Here is a 21,980-nt window from a genome sequence, read left to right on the forward strand (position 1 = left end):
AAAGTTTCAAGCTTTTTATCTAATCCTAACATTTGTTTAATTTTTATTTAATCCTAACACTTGTTCAACCATTTTGGCTCTCTCAATTAAATCTGCAAATTCAGTAATTCGAAGAGATACCAATTATAGTCATAATTCATCACACAATCCTCATAGAAATCGTTTGCATCTGTCAGCTTCAGTCGGTACAAATTCAGTTGCATATCTACTCAGTCTTAAAAATTCTCATTCATAATCTGCTACAGACATGTCGCATTGTTTCAGCATTAAGAACTCATGTTTCCTATCTTTTGTCGAAACCTTTTTTTTTTTTTAAAAATGGTCGACTTTGATTTTGAAAACTAAAACGAACATGGGACTCACCACCGATCTTTTTTATTGAGGTGTGATCGGATCACCTTGTAATGTAATCATTTTAATAAAATATTTTGATTTACTAAAACAACAATTTTGGTCTACGAAATTTGAGAAAACGGGTTCGGGAGTCGGTTACGTGCGAGGAAGGATTAGCACCCTCATAACGCCAAAAATTGGTACCTAATTGATTAATTAATGTCTTGATGTCAAAAGTTGAAAACTTGAAAGGAATTTAAAATACGATCCTTCTTTTTATTAATGATAATAAAAGAGATGCTTGGATAAATTAAAACGAGAATTAAAGGCCCGCTCGACTCGAGATAACAAAATTTCACATCTCGTGAGTTAGGACACAACATTTGAACTCTCGAAACTAAGCTTGCCTCTTAATCATTTTATTTTCCAAGTTGTACTTTGATTTCTAAAAGGATATTCGATTGTTTAGATCCAACGAGAAAGATTGAAACCCCGTAAGTTAGGGCACAGCCTTCTCGAGTTTCTAAACGACGAATATCGCCTTTATTTTTATTAAGAAAACATACATTTTGAAATTTAGACGGATATTTGGCTATTTAGGTTTAACGAGAAAACCAAGACCCCGTAAGTTAGGGTACGATTTCTCGTATTTTCTAAATACGAAATATTGCTGGTTTTCAAATTTTAAATTTTTACAAGTTTGGGTAAAAATGCGTAATATTTTTAAAAATGCGCTAGGTTTATTCGATGATAGTACGACTAAAACATAAGAAAAATGTCACATTTAATGAATAACGATAATGTGATATAACTTATAAAAATACGACATAATACCCATGTTAGAATAATAAATATTAATACAAATAACAATGCCAACGATAACGATGATGATAATAACATCGACATATACACATAAGGAACCATGTCAATCGAATAATAAAGACAAAGAAACAAATACACAAATAGATATAAAAGAAAATAATTTATAAAAGATAGAAAAATAGAAAAATAAAGAAATAAGTTAAAGTAAAAATGAATGTATGGATCTAATTAGAAGTCAGATATAATAATAATAATAATAATAATAATAATAATAATAATAATAATAGTAGATATAATAATAATAATAATAATAATAATAATAATAATAATAATAGTAGTAGTAGTAGTAGTAGTAGTAGAATATAAAAGTGCATGAAAGAATACAAGTAAATGAACTTAAATTATTAAAAAGGTGAGGAAATAAATAATAATAATATAAAAAAATAGTATAACGTAAAAAATAAAAAAGGAATCGTAGTATCAATAATAATGATAATGATGTTAATAATATAATAAAAATCAAAAGTTTTAAATCTATACAAAAGGATATAAATAAATAAATAAGTAGAAAATGATAAAATGAAATTAATGTATTTAAAATAGTTGATAAACAAAAACAAAAAGGAGATACAATAATAGTAATATGAAATTAATGATATAATAATATAATAATATAATAATAAGCATAAAAGGAAATATAATTGGCAATAATAACACCAAAATAATTAATAAAATAGCAAAAATAACAAAAGGGACTAATTTAAATTTTAAAACAAAAATTCAGGGGCAAATCGAAAATAAAATAAAATAGAAGGGTCAAATTTTAACGCACGCATACAAAGAGGGATCGAATGAGCAATATTCCCTGCCCTTAAAGCGCATCGTTTTGATGTGGACCAAAATGAAATAGGAGCGAAAGTTATGGAGCAAAATTATAAAATCAAAAGAAATAAAAAAGGATTTGATTAAAAATATGCGACAAAGCGGAAGGACTTATTGGACAAATAGCCCATCACAGCAAAAATGCGCGGATCTTTGCCAAGGTAGGGTCGCGGGTCGGTTCAAAGGCCAAACGGCGCCGTTTTGAGGCTATTGAAATTAGCCTTAAACGACGTCGTTTCCATGGCCTATAAAAATCAAAATTTTTGGAAAAAAATTCATTTTGCACTTTCTTTTTTAAAAAAAAAAAAACTAAAAGAGCTCTCCTTCCCTCTTCCTTTCTTTGAAGTTCGGCCTAGGATCCTAGCGAACCTCAGCCATAGCTCCGCCGTAGGCGGCGGTCGGAGGCACGCAAAACAGGGATTTTTCAGTCTTTTTTGAAGCCAATCACTTAGAGGGCGGGTTCAAGATCGGAACCCCGCAAGTTGGGCCAAACTCGGTGAAACGGAAGGAGAAACGATTCGTTTCTCTCCCTCTCCAGCGCAGTACAGGTAAAAGACCTATTCTCCCTTTGTTGTTTTATTCTTTTGAAATAAAAAAGAAATAACTGGTAACAATCACCTTGTAACCTTTTGTTTGCTATTGATATCTTTGTATATATGTTCGTAAAAAACCGAAGACGAAATTACATTGCTTTGCTGCTCTTTTTATAATCGGAAAAAAGAAAAATACAATATTTTTTTTTTGCTGTTGTTTGTCCCTTTTTGCAGGTACGGAGGCGACGTGGCTCGTGTACGGAAGACAGGGACTGCTGGTGGAGTGTACGAAGGCCGCTGGTGGCTGTTGGTGGTTGCGGCGCAAAGGAAACCTAGGATTTTCGAAAACCTCAAAATTTCGGGCCTTGTATTTTTGGGTCTATAGGTTTTGGGTTATAAATTGGGCTAGGGTCTTAGGTATAGGTTTGTTTAGGTTGATTTTGGGTTTGTGGGAGCTTGGGCTATTAAAAATTTGGACTTTATTATTATTTGGTTTATTATTTTGTATGTTTTGGGTTTGTTAGGCCCGAGCGAATTTGGGCTTTTTCATCTTTCATATATGATTCTCCCAAATATTTCTTTTGAAATTCTCTTAGAAAGAATTCTCAACTTATCTGTTCTTCTGACACATGTTAAGTTACTGGTTCCCACCATATGTACGCTTCTCCTTGTAACAAAGAAACGGCACACAATGAACTTTTATGTGGGGAGCACTCTAGTTGCTTCAAGATTCTCTTTGTGGTTTCTATCCAGTTTTCAGCTACAGACGGATCAACTCCCTTTGAACTAATAAATTTTGTAGCACCATATTTATATAGTTCTTTAATTAGAGCCCATCAGACTGTAGAAGTAGAGGTCATAACATGTATAGTTCCCACTGCTCGCTGAAAAGCATCAATTATTACTCTAAGAATTTCTGAATTATCTTTTTCTTGGGTTTCACCCCTCCTAACATTTGCCGGTTGACTACCTACTGGATTTAAACTAGGTGTTGCAAATTCTGATTCATTTATATCATATGATTCATCATCTTCACTATACATTTCTTGATCAGTATGTTCATTATATTCATTAGACATATTGAACTATAAAACAGAAACAAACAATATACATCAGCATCCAATTCCCGAATCAATTTGACTCAATAATGGCATGTACCTCTAGACTCAATCCCAAGTTCGATTTAATCTTAGAATCGACTAAATCTAGATAGCTCTGATACTAACAAAATATAACACCCCCTAACCCCAAACCGTCGCAAGAACAGGGTTACAATGCATTACCAGACCTATCGAACAATTTACAATTAATTCAAAATAAATGACATAAATATCTTGATTTAATTATAAAGTCCCTAAAATGGACCCTCGAGGTCCAAATCACACGTTAGAATCGAATTGAGACTTGTTCAGGTACTCTGAATTTTTTTGTGTGAACTCAATATAACCCATTGATAAATATCTAACATTCTCTGCAAATTCAAATCGAGACAATCCAAACAAATTAATTCATGAATTTATAGATCTCTAATTATAATAAACTAATAATATAAAGTTCTAACATTTTTATGGTTATAACAATCTAACATAAGATGTTGTCTAATTGATTCATTTAAATTATCATTCAACAAAATTACTTAAAGTTATGATATAGACTATGTTTAAGACATATGTAATTGTATGGGGCAACCACTACCATCATTTATTATTAATATTTATGTATCAAAATAACAACAAACTAAAACCTAGGTACATGCCATTTTCAAAAGAGAAAAACATCACCACTTGAGTTCGGGATTGACTTGGATGCTGAGTCGTCAGTCACTTTTGTACGTAACCTGCGCATGGAAACAAACAGTACACTGAGTATGCACTCAGTGGTATTTCTATAAACCAACACTTAAATAATTATAAAATACATATATAACACTACTTAAATTCAATAACTATTCAAATATTCACCTTTCAATCTAGTGCTTTATTTTATTTCAAACTCGGTATCAATCATTATTTTTTAATAACAATTATTTTTTTATTGTTATTCAATAACAATCAGTTATTCAGTCCAGTAATACAGTCATTCAGTTATTCAGTGCAATAGTTTACCCCTATTAACATAACTCGAACTTAGAGGGATACACGAATCCAACCAACACTCTAGTACGGCACTCAGTGCCTCATCGGCTTTGCCGAAGTAAACTGTAGTATTATGGTACTTAATACCTCATTGGATTAAACTGAAGTAACGGTAACAGTACGTCACACATGGTGCCTCATCGACTCGAAGTTGAAGTAACAGTACGACACTTATACTGTCTCATCGACTCAAGGTCAAAGTATCCCTGAACACTTCCAATCCTATGGCATGCCAACTATATTCAACTCAGCTCGATACAGCTAATAGGGTATTCAATTCATTTCTCAATTCACAGTAATTAATCATTTCAATATACATCTCACAATAATTACATATTCACATACATTCAATTCAATATCAAAACACTGATACTTACCTTAATATCTTTCTATACACATATAATAATAATAATAATAATAATAATAATAATAAACAATTTAAATGTTAAAGTTTGGTTTATAGAAATACAAACCGAAATTCTCGAATCACTGCTCGTCAACCTTCTCTTTTCCTTTCTTTTTCGAAGTCTCTGGTACGATATTAGCTACGTAATTAAATAATTAAAAATCATCAATCACACAATTCCATCTAATAATTCCTTTTATACATAAATTTTATCTAAGTTCCAATTTAATTCCAAAGTCAATACTAATTTTTATTTTACTAAAACTATTCCATATTCTCATTAAATTTCTTCTATAAACTCATTTTAACCTTCAATTTCACCATAAATCCCTAAATTTGAAATTCTTTCAATTCAATCCCTACTATTCAAAACTTACACTTTATTTTACAATTTAATCATTCACTAACTTCTAACTTGAAATTCAATTAATTTAACCCCTAATTCATCAATTAATTCAACATAACTCATGTCTAAAAATCTATCAACTAATAAAATTTCAACATAAACCATGACATATTTTGTTTTAGGTTTCTAAAACTCAAAATTATAAGAAAATGACTTAATTTGACTTACCAATTTGAAATTGAACCTTGAAAATTCTAAATTTCTTCTTTTCTTTTTTTTCTTTTCTTTCTGTTTCGTCCCCTATTCTGTTTCTTTTTCCTTTGTTTTATTTCTTTAGTTTATATATGTAATATAATAATATATTATAATTAAAACATAAAATATCTTTATTATATAATAATATAATAATATATTAAACATAAAAATCTTAGATTTTCCTCACGATAAACCGCCTCAATTTATACTTTTGGTATAATTGCCCTTTTAGTTCTTTTTATTTTCTTTTAATCTATAATTCAACTTTTACCCTTTATTCAATTTAGTCTTTTTTATTAATTACTCAGAATTAAGTCAAATTCACCTATTTAAAACCTAATTAAACACACAACTAGCTTCGTAAATATTTTTAATAAATATTTACGAAACTATTTTTCAAAAAGGGTGACCCAAAAATATACTTTTCCGATACTCTTAAATTTCGGGTCGTTACATAACCGAATCCTAAAACTATTGATCTGATAGACTGATATTCTGTTCTGAGTATGTAATGCTATGCATGTCTGATTGTTTTGCTAGATGCATATCTGTTATCTGTATATGATCATGTTTAATCTATTATATCTGTATCTGATTTCTACATCTGTTTATTGGGGTGGGATTGTATATGAGGAGGAAGTGTTCTGAATGGCGATCATCGCCTATTTTCTGGCAACTTGGCTGAACATTATCTGACTTCTGTCATTTTGGCACGATATGGTGTGTAGGGATGGGTAGGTGTTTTTAACCCCACATGGTATGTTGGGATGGACGGAGTTGGTGTGTAGAGATGAGGGTAGGATTCTGTATGTTCCGATCTGTATATCTGATTACAATGATTGTATCTGAAATGGGCATGAGCCTGAATCTGTATCTGATTGTTATGAGATTTCTATATGTTTGCATACTTAATTCTGTTGGGTTCAACACTGAGTTTACGAAAACTCATATCTGTTTGTCTGTTCTGTCTAGATAATTCAGAGACTTAGGCGGATCGGTGCGACAGAGGGTCAGCGGTGGCCACTCGACCGTAAACTATTTAAATTTAATATTTTATGGTTTTTATATTAAATTTTGGATTATTTAAGAGTTCATAAATTTCTGGACTAAATGGACTTTTAACCGTTGATTTTGGTTTTGGATAATTTATTAAACTGCACACTTCGATAAAATGTTTTATGATAACGACGGTTTTATACAAATAAAGTTTTTCTAAAATGCGAATCGATTTTTCAGAAAGGTATCAGTTTTATTAAACTTCCACTGTAAATAAGTTTTGGCAAAACAAACAATTAATTAACATTTTCGATTATGTTAATAAAAGATTTGAGATAATAGACAGAGAGGACTTAACGTAACAACTCTGTTTTGAAAATCCATTCTATGTGACATCTCCGGATTCAGCCATAACGTCTAGGTCGGGTTTGGGGTGTTACAGTCATGATATCATCCAGGTTGTGTTGCAACACAGGGTTTCAATGTTGCGAAACACTGGTGTCGCGATACTAAATTTTGGTGTTGCAACATCGATGTCTGGTTTGCTCTAGGATTTTATTTTTTTTTTCTTTGACCTTTGGTGTCGCGACACTGGATGTCTGTGTCGCGACATGGTTGTCATCCTTTGTACTGGTGGGCCTAAAATGACAATTTGCACACTCAAATAGCCTATTAGTCATTCTCGAGGCCTGAATTGGCCTCATGAGTCATTAAAACAATAGAAAATGCGTAAAAACACTTATTTTGAAATAAAATAAATCTAACCTAGTAAAACTAAAAATCTAATAAATAAACATAAAAGGCTAGGAAACAAGCTCGGTAAGTGTCAAAAAGACTATAATTTGCCACCACGAATTGTGGTAGATCGCAACCCTAGTAGGAATACTAGGGTACATCGTCCACCATACTTCCACTCTGAGTAGGAAGTTATTTGTCTATTTGAAATAAACTACTATAACTTAACAAGGGTTCTGCCTTCTCCTCCTATAAATAGATGACATTGGTAGAGCTATACACAGAACCTTGAGAGATTGTTACTCTATCGAAAAATATAGAGTATTTATTTTCAACTATTAAATATATTTTTTCAAAATAACAATTCTGTCGGTTTCTATTAAAGAAGATAGAATTTTCATTTTCACCCCAAAAAGAAAAGAAAACTTTTTTTAGTTCTGTATTTTGATTCAATTAGTTTAAGCCCACACTCGAAGCAGTTCGTGGTATGAGAATAGTAGAGAAGATTGTTTGGTTGAAAGCCGAAAAAATCAAGGATACACTTATCTGAAAACACATGTATGATTTTGGTTTAAGGTTTATTGCTATAAATATCACAAACTAGGTCAATTTTCAAAATTTTAATTTTCTGTTTTGCAAGAAAACCGTTTTCAAACTAGAATTTTTTCAACAATTAGTATCAAAGCTCTAGATTGTGCTATATTTATAGTATAAACCAAGATCGAATCTCTCTCTTCATCTTATTTGATTAATATTTGATAAGATGTAACATTCTTGTAATTATTCACATGTTTAAGGGAATGTATGTGAATGAATATATAATTATTTTATTTTCATGGATGATAAAGTAATTTTACCAAAATTATAATTCCTAGAAATTTATGTGTAATTTAATTTGTTTTTCAGGCATGTATATTTTAGACCGTGGACTATCATCTCCACGTAGGATTTTAATTTCATTATTTTAGAATAAAATATGTGAGCCAGAAACAGACATAGAAATTTTGTAACCTAATTCTTTCTCGACGAAATCCAAAAAACAAGACAACAAAAAACTCAACCTAGTGGAGCTCGACGGTGGCCCGACAGTGGCTGATGGCGTCGGGGACACGAAAATGGTGGCTAAAAGACAGCAACAACAGAAACGTGAACCAAAACTGCAACAAAAGTCTGTTGCAGTTTTTATTTTTCTAGGATAGAATCATGAAAACTTTAGCTGGTCAGAGTCATTTATTTTTATGCTTTTATTTTATATGAGATAAGCGTAATGATAATTATATGACTACAAATGTATGTTCATGCATATATGAGATAAACATGCGATATAGAATCATTTTCTTTACTATGTTGTGATTTATCTTTGGCGTATCTCATTTATTTGGGTTGAGTTGTATTATCTCTTTTGTTTAATAGAATCATTTATCTTTCAAAACAAATAAAAAAAGTGAAACGTTTAATTTCTATTAAATTATTTTTGTATAATTTGTATAGATTATTTGAATCGAATAATTGATATATTTTAATTATGTTTATTAGTTATTTATAGTTTATATATATAAATAGGAATTTGAATTTTGTTTGAATTGAAGAGTATTTTTTTTATGATATTACTAAATTTGTATTGAAAAATAATTATAATTAACAAAATTGTAATAATTACACATTTAAAACAATTAGAATTTATCGATTGAGTCTTAGCTCGATTGGTATGGGCATTGTTGTCAATGCAGGAGGACGTGGGTTCGAGTGTGCTGAAGCGCATTATCCTCCTATTTAAAGGAAAAATTACAAAATGATTACCTACGTTTTTAATTTTGTCTTTTTTGGTCACAACCGTTAAGTTAGTAACAAAAGTTATGTGTTGTAACAACCCGATAGTCAGGGATGTCAAAAAGTGTATTCCCGAGACTCCGTTCCCGTGATAAATATTTACGAAGTTAGCTGTCTAGTTAATTAGGTTTTTGTTAAGTGAATTTGTATGAATTAAGAGTAATTAAGTATAAGGACTAAATTGCATATAGGGTGAAAGTTAAATTATAGATTAAAGAAAAATTAAAGGGACTAAAGAAGCAATTATGCATTATTCTTTAATGAGGCGGCATAAAATGTGAAATTATTATATATATATTATAATAACTAAAGTTAAAATATATATTATAATATGTTTACTTAATATTTAAGTATATATATTTTATAATAATAACACAAATAGGTAAATGAAAAGAGAGAAAGCAAAATGAAACAAAAAGAAAAGAAAAGGAAAAGAAAGAAGAACATTCGACTTAGGGGTTTCAAAGTTTCAAGTTCAATTGGTTAGTCAATTTAGTCCATTTTTCTTGTAATTTTTATGTTTTTAGAATCCCGATTTTATGTACTACCGACCTATGTCGAAATTTTAGCAATTATTGAGTTTTTAAATGTTGTTAATGTTGAATAATTTTAATATTAGGGATTAAATTGATAGATTTAAAAGCTAGAAATGAAAAAGGATTGAATTGTAGAATAAATTGTAAATTTTGAGTAATAGGGACTAAATTGTGAAAAATAAAAATTTAGAGATTTAAGTGAAAATAGTTAGTTAAATTTAGTTTAAAGTGAAATTTAAATGAAAATATAAGATTAATTGTAAAGTTTCAGGTTTAGGGACTAAATTCAAAATTAGGAAAATATTCAAGTAAAATTGAAATATTTAATATGAAATTGAATTGTGTTGTATTGATGAATTTTAATTGTTTTAATTTCATAGCTAATGTTGTACCGGAATCCTCGACTAAAAAGGGGAAAGATAAAGTTGACATCGAATAGCTCGGAATTCCTAGTTTGTATTTCTATAATCCGATCTTAGTTGTAAATTTGTTATAATTCAATTTAATGGATATGTTAAGTGTTGAGGTGAGTGTTTGACACTTTGATATTGAATTGAATTGAAGTTGATTGAAATGGATTGAATTGATATATTATGAATGTATTGATTATTTGAATTAAAATGAATATATATATGAGTAAATGTGATAATGTGCAAATACGATAATTGGATATTTGTTGTATTTGAAAGTGAATTGAAACCCTATTAATTGTATCGGGCTGAGTCGGATATAGATAGCATGCCATAGGATTGGGAGAGTTCAGGGATTTCTTTGACTTTGAATTGATGAGGCACTGGGTACCAATTTACTTCGGTTTAGCCGATAAGACACTAGGTGTCAATTTACTACTTCGAATTATCCAATGAGGCACTGGGTGCCAAACTGGTGTGTTGGTTGGATCCGTGTATCCGTTCGAGTCCGAGTCGTGTTAATAAGGGTAATTAAATAAAACGGTACTATGATTGATATTGGATGATATTGTACATGAATTAAAAATGGAATAGTGAATTAAAACATGAAAATGAGACACATGAATTATGTATTTATGAATTGGATATTGTTACTGTTTCAAATGATTTGTGGATCAAATTGTGAAAAGCTATTATATAGCAAGTGATGAGAATTGAGTATGGTATAAAATGATGTATTTATGATTTGAGTATTGAATAGTTAATGTTATTGTATAAATAAATGTGTTTTAAAAATTCAATTGTGCTTAAAATTTAATTGTGCCTATTATATTGTTTTGTATTTAAATATTCGGATTATAGAAATACCACAAAGTTTTTACTTAGCGTACGGTTTTATTTTCCGTGCATAGGTTAGGTACTTAATTTTTGATCGTCGATTCAGCATCCAACAATGATCCCAAACTCAAATGTGGTGATGTTTATCCTTTGTGCCGGCATGTACCTAAGGTGCCTAAATAATAGTTATTTTGTGGTTTGATTGTAAATGAGGTTACAAATTTAATATTGGTTTGGTATATACATATAAACATGTGTTTGTCTTTGAAGCTTTATTATGGCATGTTAAATTGATGTTTAAGTGTTCATAAACTAGGCAAAATGGGTTAAATTAGGTATGTTTATAATTTGAAATTGAATAAGGGACATTATGTATGAGTTTGATTGGTTTCACATATGAATGTTATGTTATATGAAATGTTGAAATTTTTTTCTGTTTGATCTGTAAACTCCGGTAATGCTCCGTAACTCGGTTCCGGTGAGGGATACGGGTTGGGGTGTTACATGTGTCCTTTTTTAAATTGGTATAATAAGTAACACCCTAAACATGGCCTAGACGTTATGGCTGAATCTTGGAGTGTTACGAAGAAGAATTTTGAAACCGATGATACTTCTAAAAAAAACAATGTTTAGTTATTTGATACAACGTCCAAGTTTTATAAAACATATTTATTTATATATATTACTAAAACTGTTACAAGTTGGTTTTTAAAGTTAACCAATTATTTCGCAACGGAAGTTTAAAAATCGTTTAAAACAACTCAAAAATAACATTTGTTCTCATAAAATCTGTATTTTGTCGAATCATCGTAGTTTAGAAATCATAACACAATCAAACCTAAAAATTCAAACCAAACTGTCCAAAAAGTCCGAAGAGTCCAAAAATTGAAAAACTCTCACGAAAATCAAAAATTTCAGTAAAACCATTAAATAATAGTAATAATAATAATAATAATAATAATAATAATAATAATAATAATAATAATGAAAACTCTCAATTGGTCACCGTTAAGCCTCCGTCGCACCGACCTGCCTATGTCTAAAGATTACCTGAATAAAATAGACAAACAGATGTGAGTTTTCGTAAACTCAGTGCGTAACCCAACAGAGATAGTCATACAACACACATAGAATTTCATATAATATCAGAATAGATTTGGACCTAAGTCCATAACAGAAACAGATATCAGAATCAGATAACAAATCAGACGTACAGAATCTTACCCCAATCCTCTATACACCATCTCCGTCCATTCCATCACACCAAGTGGGGTTAAAAACACTCATCCATCCCCCTACACACCATATAGTGTCGATGCGACACATAACAGATAATATGCAGTCAAGCTGCCAGAATATAGGCGAAAGGTCATTGTACAAATCACTTCCTCCACATATACAAATCCCACCACAACATAGATACAGAATATAGATGCAAAAATAACAGAATAAACATGCTTAACATGCTCGTATATAGATAAATACATACTTAATGGTACAATCAGACATACATATCAATTTCGTACTCAGATCAATTTATCAGAGTACCAGATCACATTAAATAGGGTTTGGTTAGCCCTTACTGACCTTATGATAGGCCCACAGTCGATCGAAACAACTTGTGAGACCTTAGGGAAATTTTCAAAATTTTGGGCCCACATGCTCGTGTGGGCCCACACTCCCAAATTGGCCTTGCCCGTGTAGCCTACACAGCTTGGCCCAACACTCGCACGCCCATGTGACATGTCTGTGTAGGCCCACATGCCCAACACATTCGCCATCACACTGTCGTGTCTCGCGCACGGCCACACCTACAACACTCACACGATCGTGTCTCCCACACAACTTGGCACACACTAGTGTGGCATCGACAGTGCCCTTTTCGACTTTCGTCGAATCTCAATTTTTCGTGTCTAGGGTATACACCTGGTACAATTTTGATGCAAAACCACTCCCAAGACCACCAGCACCACTATCAAACTCTATCACACACACAGATTAAACCGTTGGAATGCAACTCACTACTTCACCATCTTCTCCCAAACGAACGAGAACAAATGAATTAACGACCCCCAAAGATTAAAAAATTGATTCAGAATAAGGAACGAAAAACAAAACAAAAAGAAAGCATAGAGAGAAGGAAGAGAAGAAGTGAAAATCGTTGTCAGAAACTTTGAGAAGAGAGAAAAATAAAAATTAAATTAAATTTAAAAAAAAAACATAATATCACAACCCCCCATATTATCCCACTACTAATTGACTCACTAACTCTCAACCACCTCTGAATTTCACTTCCACCGAACCTCTATCACACAATCGGCACAAAAATTTTCCAGAAAGTGAGACTTGAACCCAACTTCAAACACATACTCAAAACAGTTAACCACTAAATCAAATACTCATTTATGTTAAAATTCACAAAAACAAAATTAAATATTTCAAGGCGTTACATAATGACAAATTTAACCCTCAATATTTATATATTATATCAATTTTATCTTTATTTTAAAAATTTACCCCATATTTGAACATCATGTCAATTTGATCCCTGTTCTAAAAAAAACATTAAAAATTCTATTTTTAAAAAATAATAATAAATTTTCTAAAAGTCAAACTTTTCACTCCTCTTCCGTCCAAAGTTTTTTCTTTTCTCGGTAAATAAACAAAAATCACTCAAATACAGACATTCGCTTCTCAAAAATCAGCAAAAAGATGAAAACCCAAAATTATTAACATGATTTTGAACCTAACTTTGTTATAAAAATTAGAGTTATTTATAAAAACTTCCATTTTATTTCCCTTTATACTCCTTCAATAGCAAAATACCATGAGAAACGTTGGAAGTAGCAGAGTGTGTAACTAAAGGAGAAACTGCAGTCGGCAAAACCACCCTCTGCTGCCACAGCTGCCTACTCCATTGCAACCAAAACCTGAAATTATTGCCGATCGTTATGTCTTTGCTGCCGCTACGCCTTACCCGCCCCAACACCTGAACAGGAACCCACCCCAATACTATGAGTCGCCAGCCGTCAGGCCCTTGCCTCTTTCGGCGCCTTACGGTCATCACCATCGAAGTATGCTTATGGACCAATGATGCCACCGCCTCTAGTGTCGTATACTGAGTATCAAAAGGCAATTACTATAAGGAATACCATTTATTTGAAGAAGGGAACTTTAAGATTGATTCCTGTTGGGAAAAATCCCGGGAAGTTTTCGGTTTCTTCCACTTTCATTCAAGAGATGTTTTGCTGTTCGGTTTCTTTTGTTTTCATTCTAAAAATCTCAACTTTGTAACTGGGATAGCTGAATCAAGATCAGCCCCATTTTTTAAGTGTAAACTATACCAACTGTCCCTAAACTTTGTTTAAAATTATATTTCAGTCACTTAACTTTCAAAAATTACATAATAGTCACTAACATTATCAAATTGTTATATTTTTATCACTCGGCTGTTAACTTCCATTAAAAAGTTTCGTTGCATCTTAATTCAGAGGTTAATAGCTAATTTGATCCTTGAATTAAAGTTAAAAATCATTTTGATCTTTTAAAATTTTCTTAACAATAATTGTAAAAATTTAAAAAAATCTTAGACTACAAATTATTAAAAATATATATAAAAATAATTTAAAAAGTCAATTTTAAAAATTATAAAAATATTTAAATGTGTATAAATCTAAAAATTCTTAAAATCAAAACTAATTTTTATTATATAAAAAAATCTTAAAATTTTCAAACTAAATTCCATTTGTTTTCCACCATTGATAAACACCTTCAATCACATTAATAACTTCATGTTGTGTTTCCCAATTGTAATTTTTTTCTCAAAGCCCTAGCAAAATGGATCTCAATGCAATATTCAGATTCCACAAGTAGACCGGCTATTGATACTCGACTTTTCAAGAAACAAAAGCTAGGCTTGCAACATTATTTTCATTCTTGAGAATTGTAAAAATTTCTACCATTAATAACCTATTTACAAGATTTTCTTGATAATTATTAAAAAAAAGGAGAAAATATTTAAGAAGGAAGAGGGCAAGAGAAAAGAGTTTCTATTATATTGTTTGGATTCTTTGGTATGTTTCAATTTTTTAAATTTGAATTTTTTTTCTTTTAATTTATAATACAATGTACCTTACTTTTTTTTCTAAATCCATCATTTCTTTTCTGTAATTCTGGTTACTAGATTGATTGAGGTTCTGAATAACTTTCAGTTTTGAAATTTTGGAAATTTTAAATTTATAATACGAAGTGCTCCTCTTCTTCTCCAAACCCACCATTTTTTAAGTTCAAATCAAGATTTTACTTTCAGTTATAAATAAAACATATAATTATTTAGTTTTAATGATCTCAGAAGAACGGAGCTAACGCCGATCTACATGAAAAAAGAGAAGAAAAAAAAAAGCAAAGAAAGATGAAAGTAAAGAGAGCGTAAAACAACAAAGTAAGTGAAAAAACGAGTAGAATCAAAGTGAATGGATTTTTTTTTTTTTAAGAAGTTCAAAGATTGTGATTTTTGATGAGATAGGATATGGAAAAATTAGCTACAACATTCTTGGTTTTTCCTTACTACAATTGATTTTTTATGAATTTTTATTTATATTTAAGACTTTTTATTATTTTTTACAATTATTGTTAAGAAAATTTTAAAATATCACAATGATTTTTTAATTATAGCTCAGAACCAAATTAGCTATTAGCCCTTTGAATTAAGGTGCAACATTAATTTTTAACAAAAGTTAAAAATCGAGTGATAAAAATGCAACAATTTGATAACATTAGTGACTATTTTATAACTTTTAAAAGTTGAGTGATCGAAATATAATTTTAAACAAAGTTTAGAGGTAATTGGTATAGTTTACCCTTTTTAAAAAAAATTTTGAATTTTTCAAAATAATGATTAAATTGACATCATGTATAAATATTGTGGTTAAAATTTTAAAATCATTATGAAATTGATATAATGTGTAAACATTAACGATTAAATTTGTTATTTTTATACCATTTTAAAAATGACCCATCATTATTTTATTACGAACAGGTGGCTGATCAAAAAGATAAAATTAAAAACTTAAATAATCATTTCAGTATCTTTTCATAATTAAATAATAAAAAACTTATCAATAATTAAATAACTAACAATATAGTTTACCCTTAATTATATATATATATATATATATCATATGTATACTAATTCTTAATGCATGCGTTGCAAAGATTCTAAATTATTTTCTTCATGTAATCAATATTAAGTAATACTGTTGAAATTGTTCAACATAATAAAAATATGTTTTAAGTTAACACAACAAAAATTTTAAACCACAATTAACTCAAAATTTAATAATTAAAATATAAAATACAATTTCAGATTTAACAAAATATTTTTAATATTTATTTTTCAGTTGGCATTTGCAACAACTAAAAAGATATGAATTTAATCGTGGTTAGACGTATATTTTACTCCAATTTAAGGATCGAAAAAAGTTAAGATACAAGTAGACAATTGTATAAAAAATTTAATAAAAAAATAAATTATTATTATGCTAACATATAATAATATAATAAACATAAAATAGAAGAGGATTACCTTGCAAAATTACCAAAGAAAAAAAAAGAAAAAGATAGAGAAAAGCTTAGCAAGCAGCTCACCAATGCTTTTCTTACATGTTATTAGAATCGACGTGAGTGTTTGATCGAATCGAGTCGAATCAAATAAAATAAATTAGAAAAAATTGAGTTAGTCGAGTTGATGAATATTATTTTGTCATTCTAATTCAATTTGAATTTTTTTTTAATCAAGTCGAGTAAAATTGAATTCAAATTGAGTTAAACTAAAAATTTAACATGTCAAAATAAAATCTTGTTACTTTATAACCAATTTCATGTTAACACATAAATTTGAAACCGTATCTATTTGAAAACTATTTCAAAGTAAAATAAGAAAAATTATTTTAGTATGATAAACTTGATTTGATAATTTATTTGTTTAGGTCCTTAAAATTAATATTTTTGAAAAATTTTAAAATTTTAAACAGTTTTATATAATCTTTAGATTTTTAGATTATTTAATTTTATAATTTAAAAATATGACATTTTAGAGATTTTAATAAATATGTTGAAATTTTTAAAATTATTTTGATTTTGTTTTTGTCGAAAGAGATCAATTTACTCATTTTCGAAATTGACAGGGACCAAAGGGGAGTATTTACATCAATCTATCATTTAAGTTATTCAAATTATTTGAATTATTCAAATTGTGAAATTCAACTTAACTCAAACTCAAAAAATTAAATTATTCATTCTAGTTAACGCAAAAAAAAATAATTAAAATAACTCAATTCGATTAACTCAAAATTTAAATTTTATTTTATTTTTCATGTTAAACTAAGTTTTTAGCTGAGTTACCTTCTTCTTTTAGCTGAGTTACATTTGAGCATTGAGTTACCTTCTTTTTGCTGAGTTCTTGCTTTCAAAGTTTACTGTTGTATTTTTTTATTATCAGTGCATGGTGTTGCTTACAGTTGTCATTTATTATAGGAATTAATATTAGCCAAACTTACATGTGGTCAGAAGCGAATTTAGGGAGACTTGCAGAGGTCCCGCCTTCTCTAAAATAAAAATTACTATTTAAGCTCTTTAAAAGAATTTAAAATTTTAAATTAATAAAGGTAAAATTATATTTTAACTTTTTAAAATTATAAAATTAAATTTAATTCATTTAAAAATTATAAAACTATAAATTATAAAAAATTAAAATTTTATTTAGTTTCCCTAAAAAATTATTCTAGCTTCGTCAGTGCACGTAATTTACGTCGTGGCATGCATGAAGGGATACCAGTTTTCCCCCTCCATAGAATGGAGACTGAAAGTGTTTCTGATAATCATCGACCCATCATGAATCTTCAATAAGCAGCTTTAGTTAATGACTTTAAACAATATGACTAGTCCCTCATGTTTGTGTGTGTTTCCTTAAACAATATAAAATATATTTTATAATTAAATTAAATTAAATAATATTTTTTATAAATATTATGCATCTAATTGATTCAGTTCAATTCAACATAAATCCCAATTTCACGAACAATATGACTAATATCTATTTAAAAATTAAGATAAAAAAATAGATCAATTAAAGATTAGTATTTTGTATTATCTATTTTCTCTATTGTTTTATACAATATTGGGGGTGGGGGGATAAGGGTGATAGGGTTTGAACTCAAGGTCAAACATGTGTTTTACAAGAGTTGTAACTAGGGGTGTGCAAAATTCGGTTAACCGGGCGAATTCGGTTAATAGGTCGGTTAACCGAATTAATTCGATTGGGGGTCGGTTAAAATTTTTTTGAGTTTTTGGTTAACGGTTAATTCGGTTCGAAACCGGTCGGTTAACCGAAAAAATTAATAAAAAAATTACAATATATAAATAACCCACTATTCACTCAAACCCAATCCAACATAAACCCAAATACCCAATCTAATATATATTAATCCAAGTACCCAACCTAACCCAATTACCCAACCCAATCATAAAAACTACAAATAATTTAATAAATAAAAATAAAATCTAAAACTAAAAATAAAAATAAAAAGAATACAATTTTATACAAATAATTCGGTTAATTCGGTTAATTTAGATAATTCGGGTAATTCGGTTAATTCGATTAATTCGGTTAATTTTATACTTATTTTAATCAAAAATTAAAAAACATATAATTTTCGGTTAACCGACCAAACTAACTGAAAAATTTTCAGTTCGGTTAATTTTTTTGAAAAAATTTCGGTTCGGTTAACGGTTAAAAATTTTGAAAGGTCAGTTAATTCGGTTAATGTTATTTCGGGTCGGTTAACCGATTGAACACCCCTAGTTGTAACCACCACTAAGTATAAGTGAAGACATTTTTCTCAATTTTTTTTAAAATCTATAAAATAAATAATATGATAATATTCATAATAAATTATTAATTTAAAATAATTATTACCACTTAATTAGGCTTTAGATTCATGTTAAATTATATTTATTATTTTAGATTAATTATCACTCAATTAATGTTACAATTATATACTAATTAAAACTAATATTTAGCCCTATAAATATATACACTAGCAATGCATTTTCAGTTAAAATAACATCTAAAAAATTACTAAAAAAAATCATATTTTAACACTATTTAATAGTTTTGTTTCCATCACAAAAAGTATGATTTTCATTATTATTTGATGTAGTATGATTTTCTTTATTATTTGATGTTTGATAGTTTTACTATTATTTAATTTTAATAATATATACATAATTGTGAATGTTGCTTATCATTATATTATCAAATATTATGTCTAAGGCAATGAAATATAAAGTAATGGTTCTTTATAAGTGAAATTTTTACTCATTTTGAATAATAATTTGTTTTATCTAATTACTTAATAGTTTATTATCAATTATTTCTAACTTAATTATTTTATTTTCATTACTTTAAATGTAATTTTTTTAAATTATTTTTCAAAATTAATAGACTTTCATTATAAATTATATCAATTATCATTTAATTAATAAATATATATTTTAAAAAATTAAAAATATATTATTTAATAAATTAAAAATTAATTAATAAAATAACGTGTAACACAAATGAAATGAGGATTAATTATTTTTTAATAATGTTACTTAAAGTAAAATTATATTGTATGCAACAAATGCTTAAAATATGATTTTAAATTTTGTTATTATATTTGAATTGTGAAATAAATTAATATATTTTAATTATGTTTAATCATTCTAATAATGAAATTAAAAACTAATTTAAAGAAAATTTTAAAGTTGGTATAAGATAAATTAGAAACACATTTATAATTTGTTGAAAAATTGTAAATAAAATTAATGATGAGAGATCGATATCTAGTAGACCTGTTTATGGGTTGGACTATCCAACAAAATTTGAAGGCTCGTCCGAAATTTGGGTGGGTTTATGCAAAAATATTAAACTCAAAAAATGAACTTGGGCAAAAAAATTAAGCCTGTTTAAAATATGGGTCGGGCTCAAACTTGAACATTCAATGCTCGAGCCCGATCCTACTTATTTTAAGTTTATAATTTTTTATATTATGTAATCTAGAACACATTAAACAAATAAACCTATACTAAATATATAATATGATTTTAAAGTAAACATTAAAAATGTTAAGATTACTATATAAAAATTTTCAATAAATAAAAAATGTATAAAATTATTAAATATTAAATATTAAAATAAAACAATATAAATATTTTTAAATAAAAAATAATATGAGCGGACCTAAAATGGATTTGAGTTAATAAAATAAATTTGGGTTAATCTTTTGCAAATATGAACAAATTTAGACAAAATTTTAAGTCCAGATTTTACGTCAAACTAGACTTAATTATATATAAAATATGTTAATATCATATTTAGACCTAACCCAAACTCAGACTTGGTCTGGCCATGAACACCTTTAACATCCGTGTAAATGTCATTTAAGAAGCAATTAATGTTACCCCAACTCTTTTATTTTATTTTCTCTTTTTTTTAAATGTCAATGTCACATGCTTGAAGGACTACCAGATCGATTTTCCCTCTATAAAAGGAGACCAACAATGTAGTTGATAATCATCACAACCCATCCTGAATCTCATACAAGCAAGTTTTAATTAAGTAATTCAAAAAAAAAAAAATGGCTAGTCGACCATGCTTGTATGCTTTTCTTCTGCTGTTAGCATTTCAATCCACCATGATTAAGGTGAATACTGTTTCTCTTCCACCACCTGAGTGCAGACCAGAAGTGGCTTCCACCAAAGAGAAATTTGAATTCTTATTGAACTTGCTCATATTCAAAATAGAACTTTTCTTACGTTCTTCAATTGGCCGAGGAATCAACGATATATCACCAGGTCTAGTCCAAGGTCCTATTCCCATCGGAGCTGCCGTTGCTAATCTCGACAACGCTACCCGTATGATTATTGAGGAATTTGGTTTAGCTAGTATCGGTCATTTAAGGTTGAGATCATTTCATATATATTTTCTAATAACCCTCTTTATTAGAGTTAAAAATAGCCGTAAGGATTTTTTTTTTTTAAATATTTTGCAGGGTCATCAAAAACACATCGCTACTAAATGCTCCAATTCCAATGCCACTGTTGGATATAAGCCCACAAACTTATAACACCTTTGTCACCATGATTTTGAATGGCACTAAAAAATCGAATCCTTCATACAATCCATACGCCAACACAAACAGCTTTCTGTTCGCAGCTGTTTTTGCTTCTTCTTTTCTAAAACAATATTACGCTGGAATTATGCCTTCGATTATCGGCAAAGATGAACGAGAGGTAACTACTCTCTCCGGCTCTTCCCCTCTTTCTTCTTTTGAATCTAATCTCAAATCACTGCTTTTCATTTTTCTTATTTAGCTGCTGTCTGGAATTGCGCTCTATGAGGCTGGAGTATTTGGAGCTCTTCGAGCAGAACTCAACGCCAGGGTCAATTTAACTGTGCCGCCATTTAATTTCACAGTGGGGAATCTCACCAACCTTTCTGCACAATTGGCTAACCGACTTGCGGGGTGCGGTGTGAAAGATGAAGGTTTGATTGTGCCACTGCAACTAGGAGCCGAGAATAGAACCAGTAGTAACATCGTGCCGGGGAATGCCAATTCCCTTGCATATGCACGGTCCGCGAGGGAGATCTTGAGGATCGTATTTACAACTGGCAACGCCACCAGGCCCGGTGGAATTTTTCCACGTGGTTTAAATGGAGCACTTTATCGACGGATCCTTACTCTAAAACTTAGCTGAGAGCTTTGAAGCATTTGTCATCACAACATCCACTACAACAAATAAGTTTTTAGTCACGGTATAGTTGTGCATGTAACAAACTTTACGTGTGGCAATAATAAAATAAGTAATTGTGGTTGGTTAA

At 29.3% G+C, this 21,980-nt stretch overlaps 1 protein-coding gene and 1 long non-coding RNA gene across 2 annotated transcripts; one reads left to right on the forward strand and one right to left on the reverse strand.

The window, feature by feature from the left end:
* Positions 1 to 11,924: 11,924 nt before the first annotated feature.
* On the reverse strand, positions 11,925 to 12,741 carry LOC128285327 (uncharacterized). Its single transcript, XR_008275830.1, has 3 exons — positions 12,644 to 12,741; positions 12,281 to 12,403; positions 11,925 to 12,106 (listed from the first exon to the last, which is right to left on the reverse strand). It is a non-coding gene; the product is annotated as an uncharacterized LOC128285327 (long non-coding RNA).
* Positions 12,742 to 20,650: 7,909 nt separating this feature from the next.
* LOC108479037 (ferritin-like catalase Nec2) lies at positions 20,651 to 21,980 on the forward strand. Its single transcript, XM_017781469.2, has 3 exons — positions 20,651 to 21,059; positions 21,151 to 21,391; positions 21,473 to 21,980. The coding sequence occupies exons 1-3, from the start codon at positions 20,737 to 20,739 to the stop codon at positions 21,854 to 21,856; spliced, it is 948 nt and encodes a 315-aa protein (XP_017636958.2). The 5' UTR covers positions 20,651 to 20,736; the 3' UTR covers positions 21,857 to 21,980.

Source organism: Gossypium arboreum, chromosome 12 (assembly GCF_025698485.1).
Source record: "Gossypium arboreum isolate Shixiya-1 chromosome 12, ASM2569848v2, whole genome shotgun sequence".
Taxonomy (NCBI): Eukaryota; Viridiplantae; Streptophyta; class Magnoliopsida; order Malvales; family Malvaceae; genus Gossypium; species Gossypium arboreum.

What these genes read in the sequence shown, in the direction of transcription:
- LOC108479037 (XM_017781469.2), top strand. Translation starts at nt 20,737, where the DNA reads ATGGCTAGTCGACCATGCTTGTATGCTTTTCTTCTGCTGTTAGCATTT. An exon ending in GCTAGTATCGGTCATTTAAG is followed by an intron (nt 21,060 to 21,150) that starts GTTGAGATCATT and finishes AATATTTTGCAG; the next exon opens with GGTCATCAAAAACACATCGC. An exon ending in TCGGCAAAGATGAACGAGAG is followed by an intron (nt 21,392 to 21,472) that starts GTAACTACTCTC and finishes TTTCTTATTTAG; the next exon opens with CTGCTGTCTGGAATTGCGCT.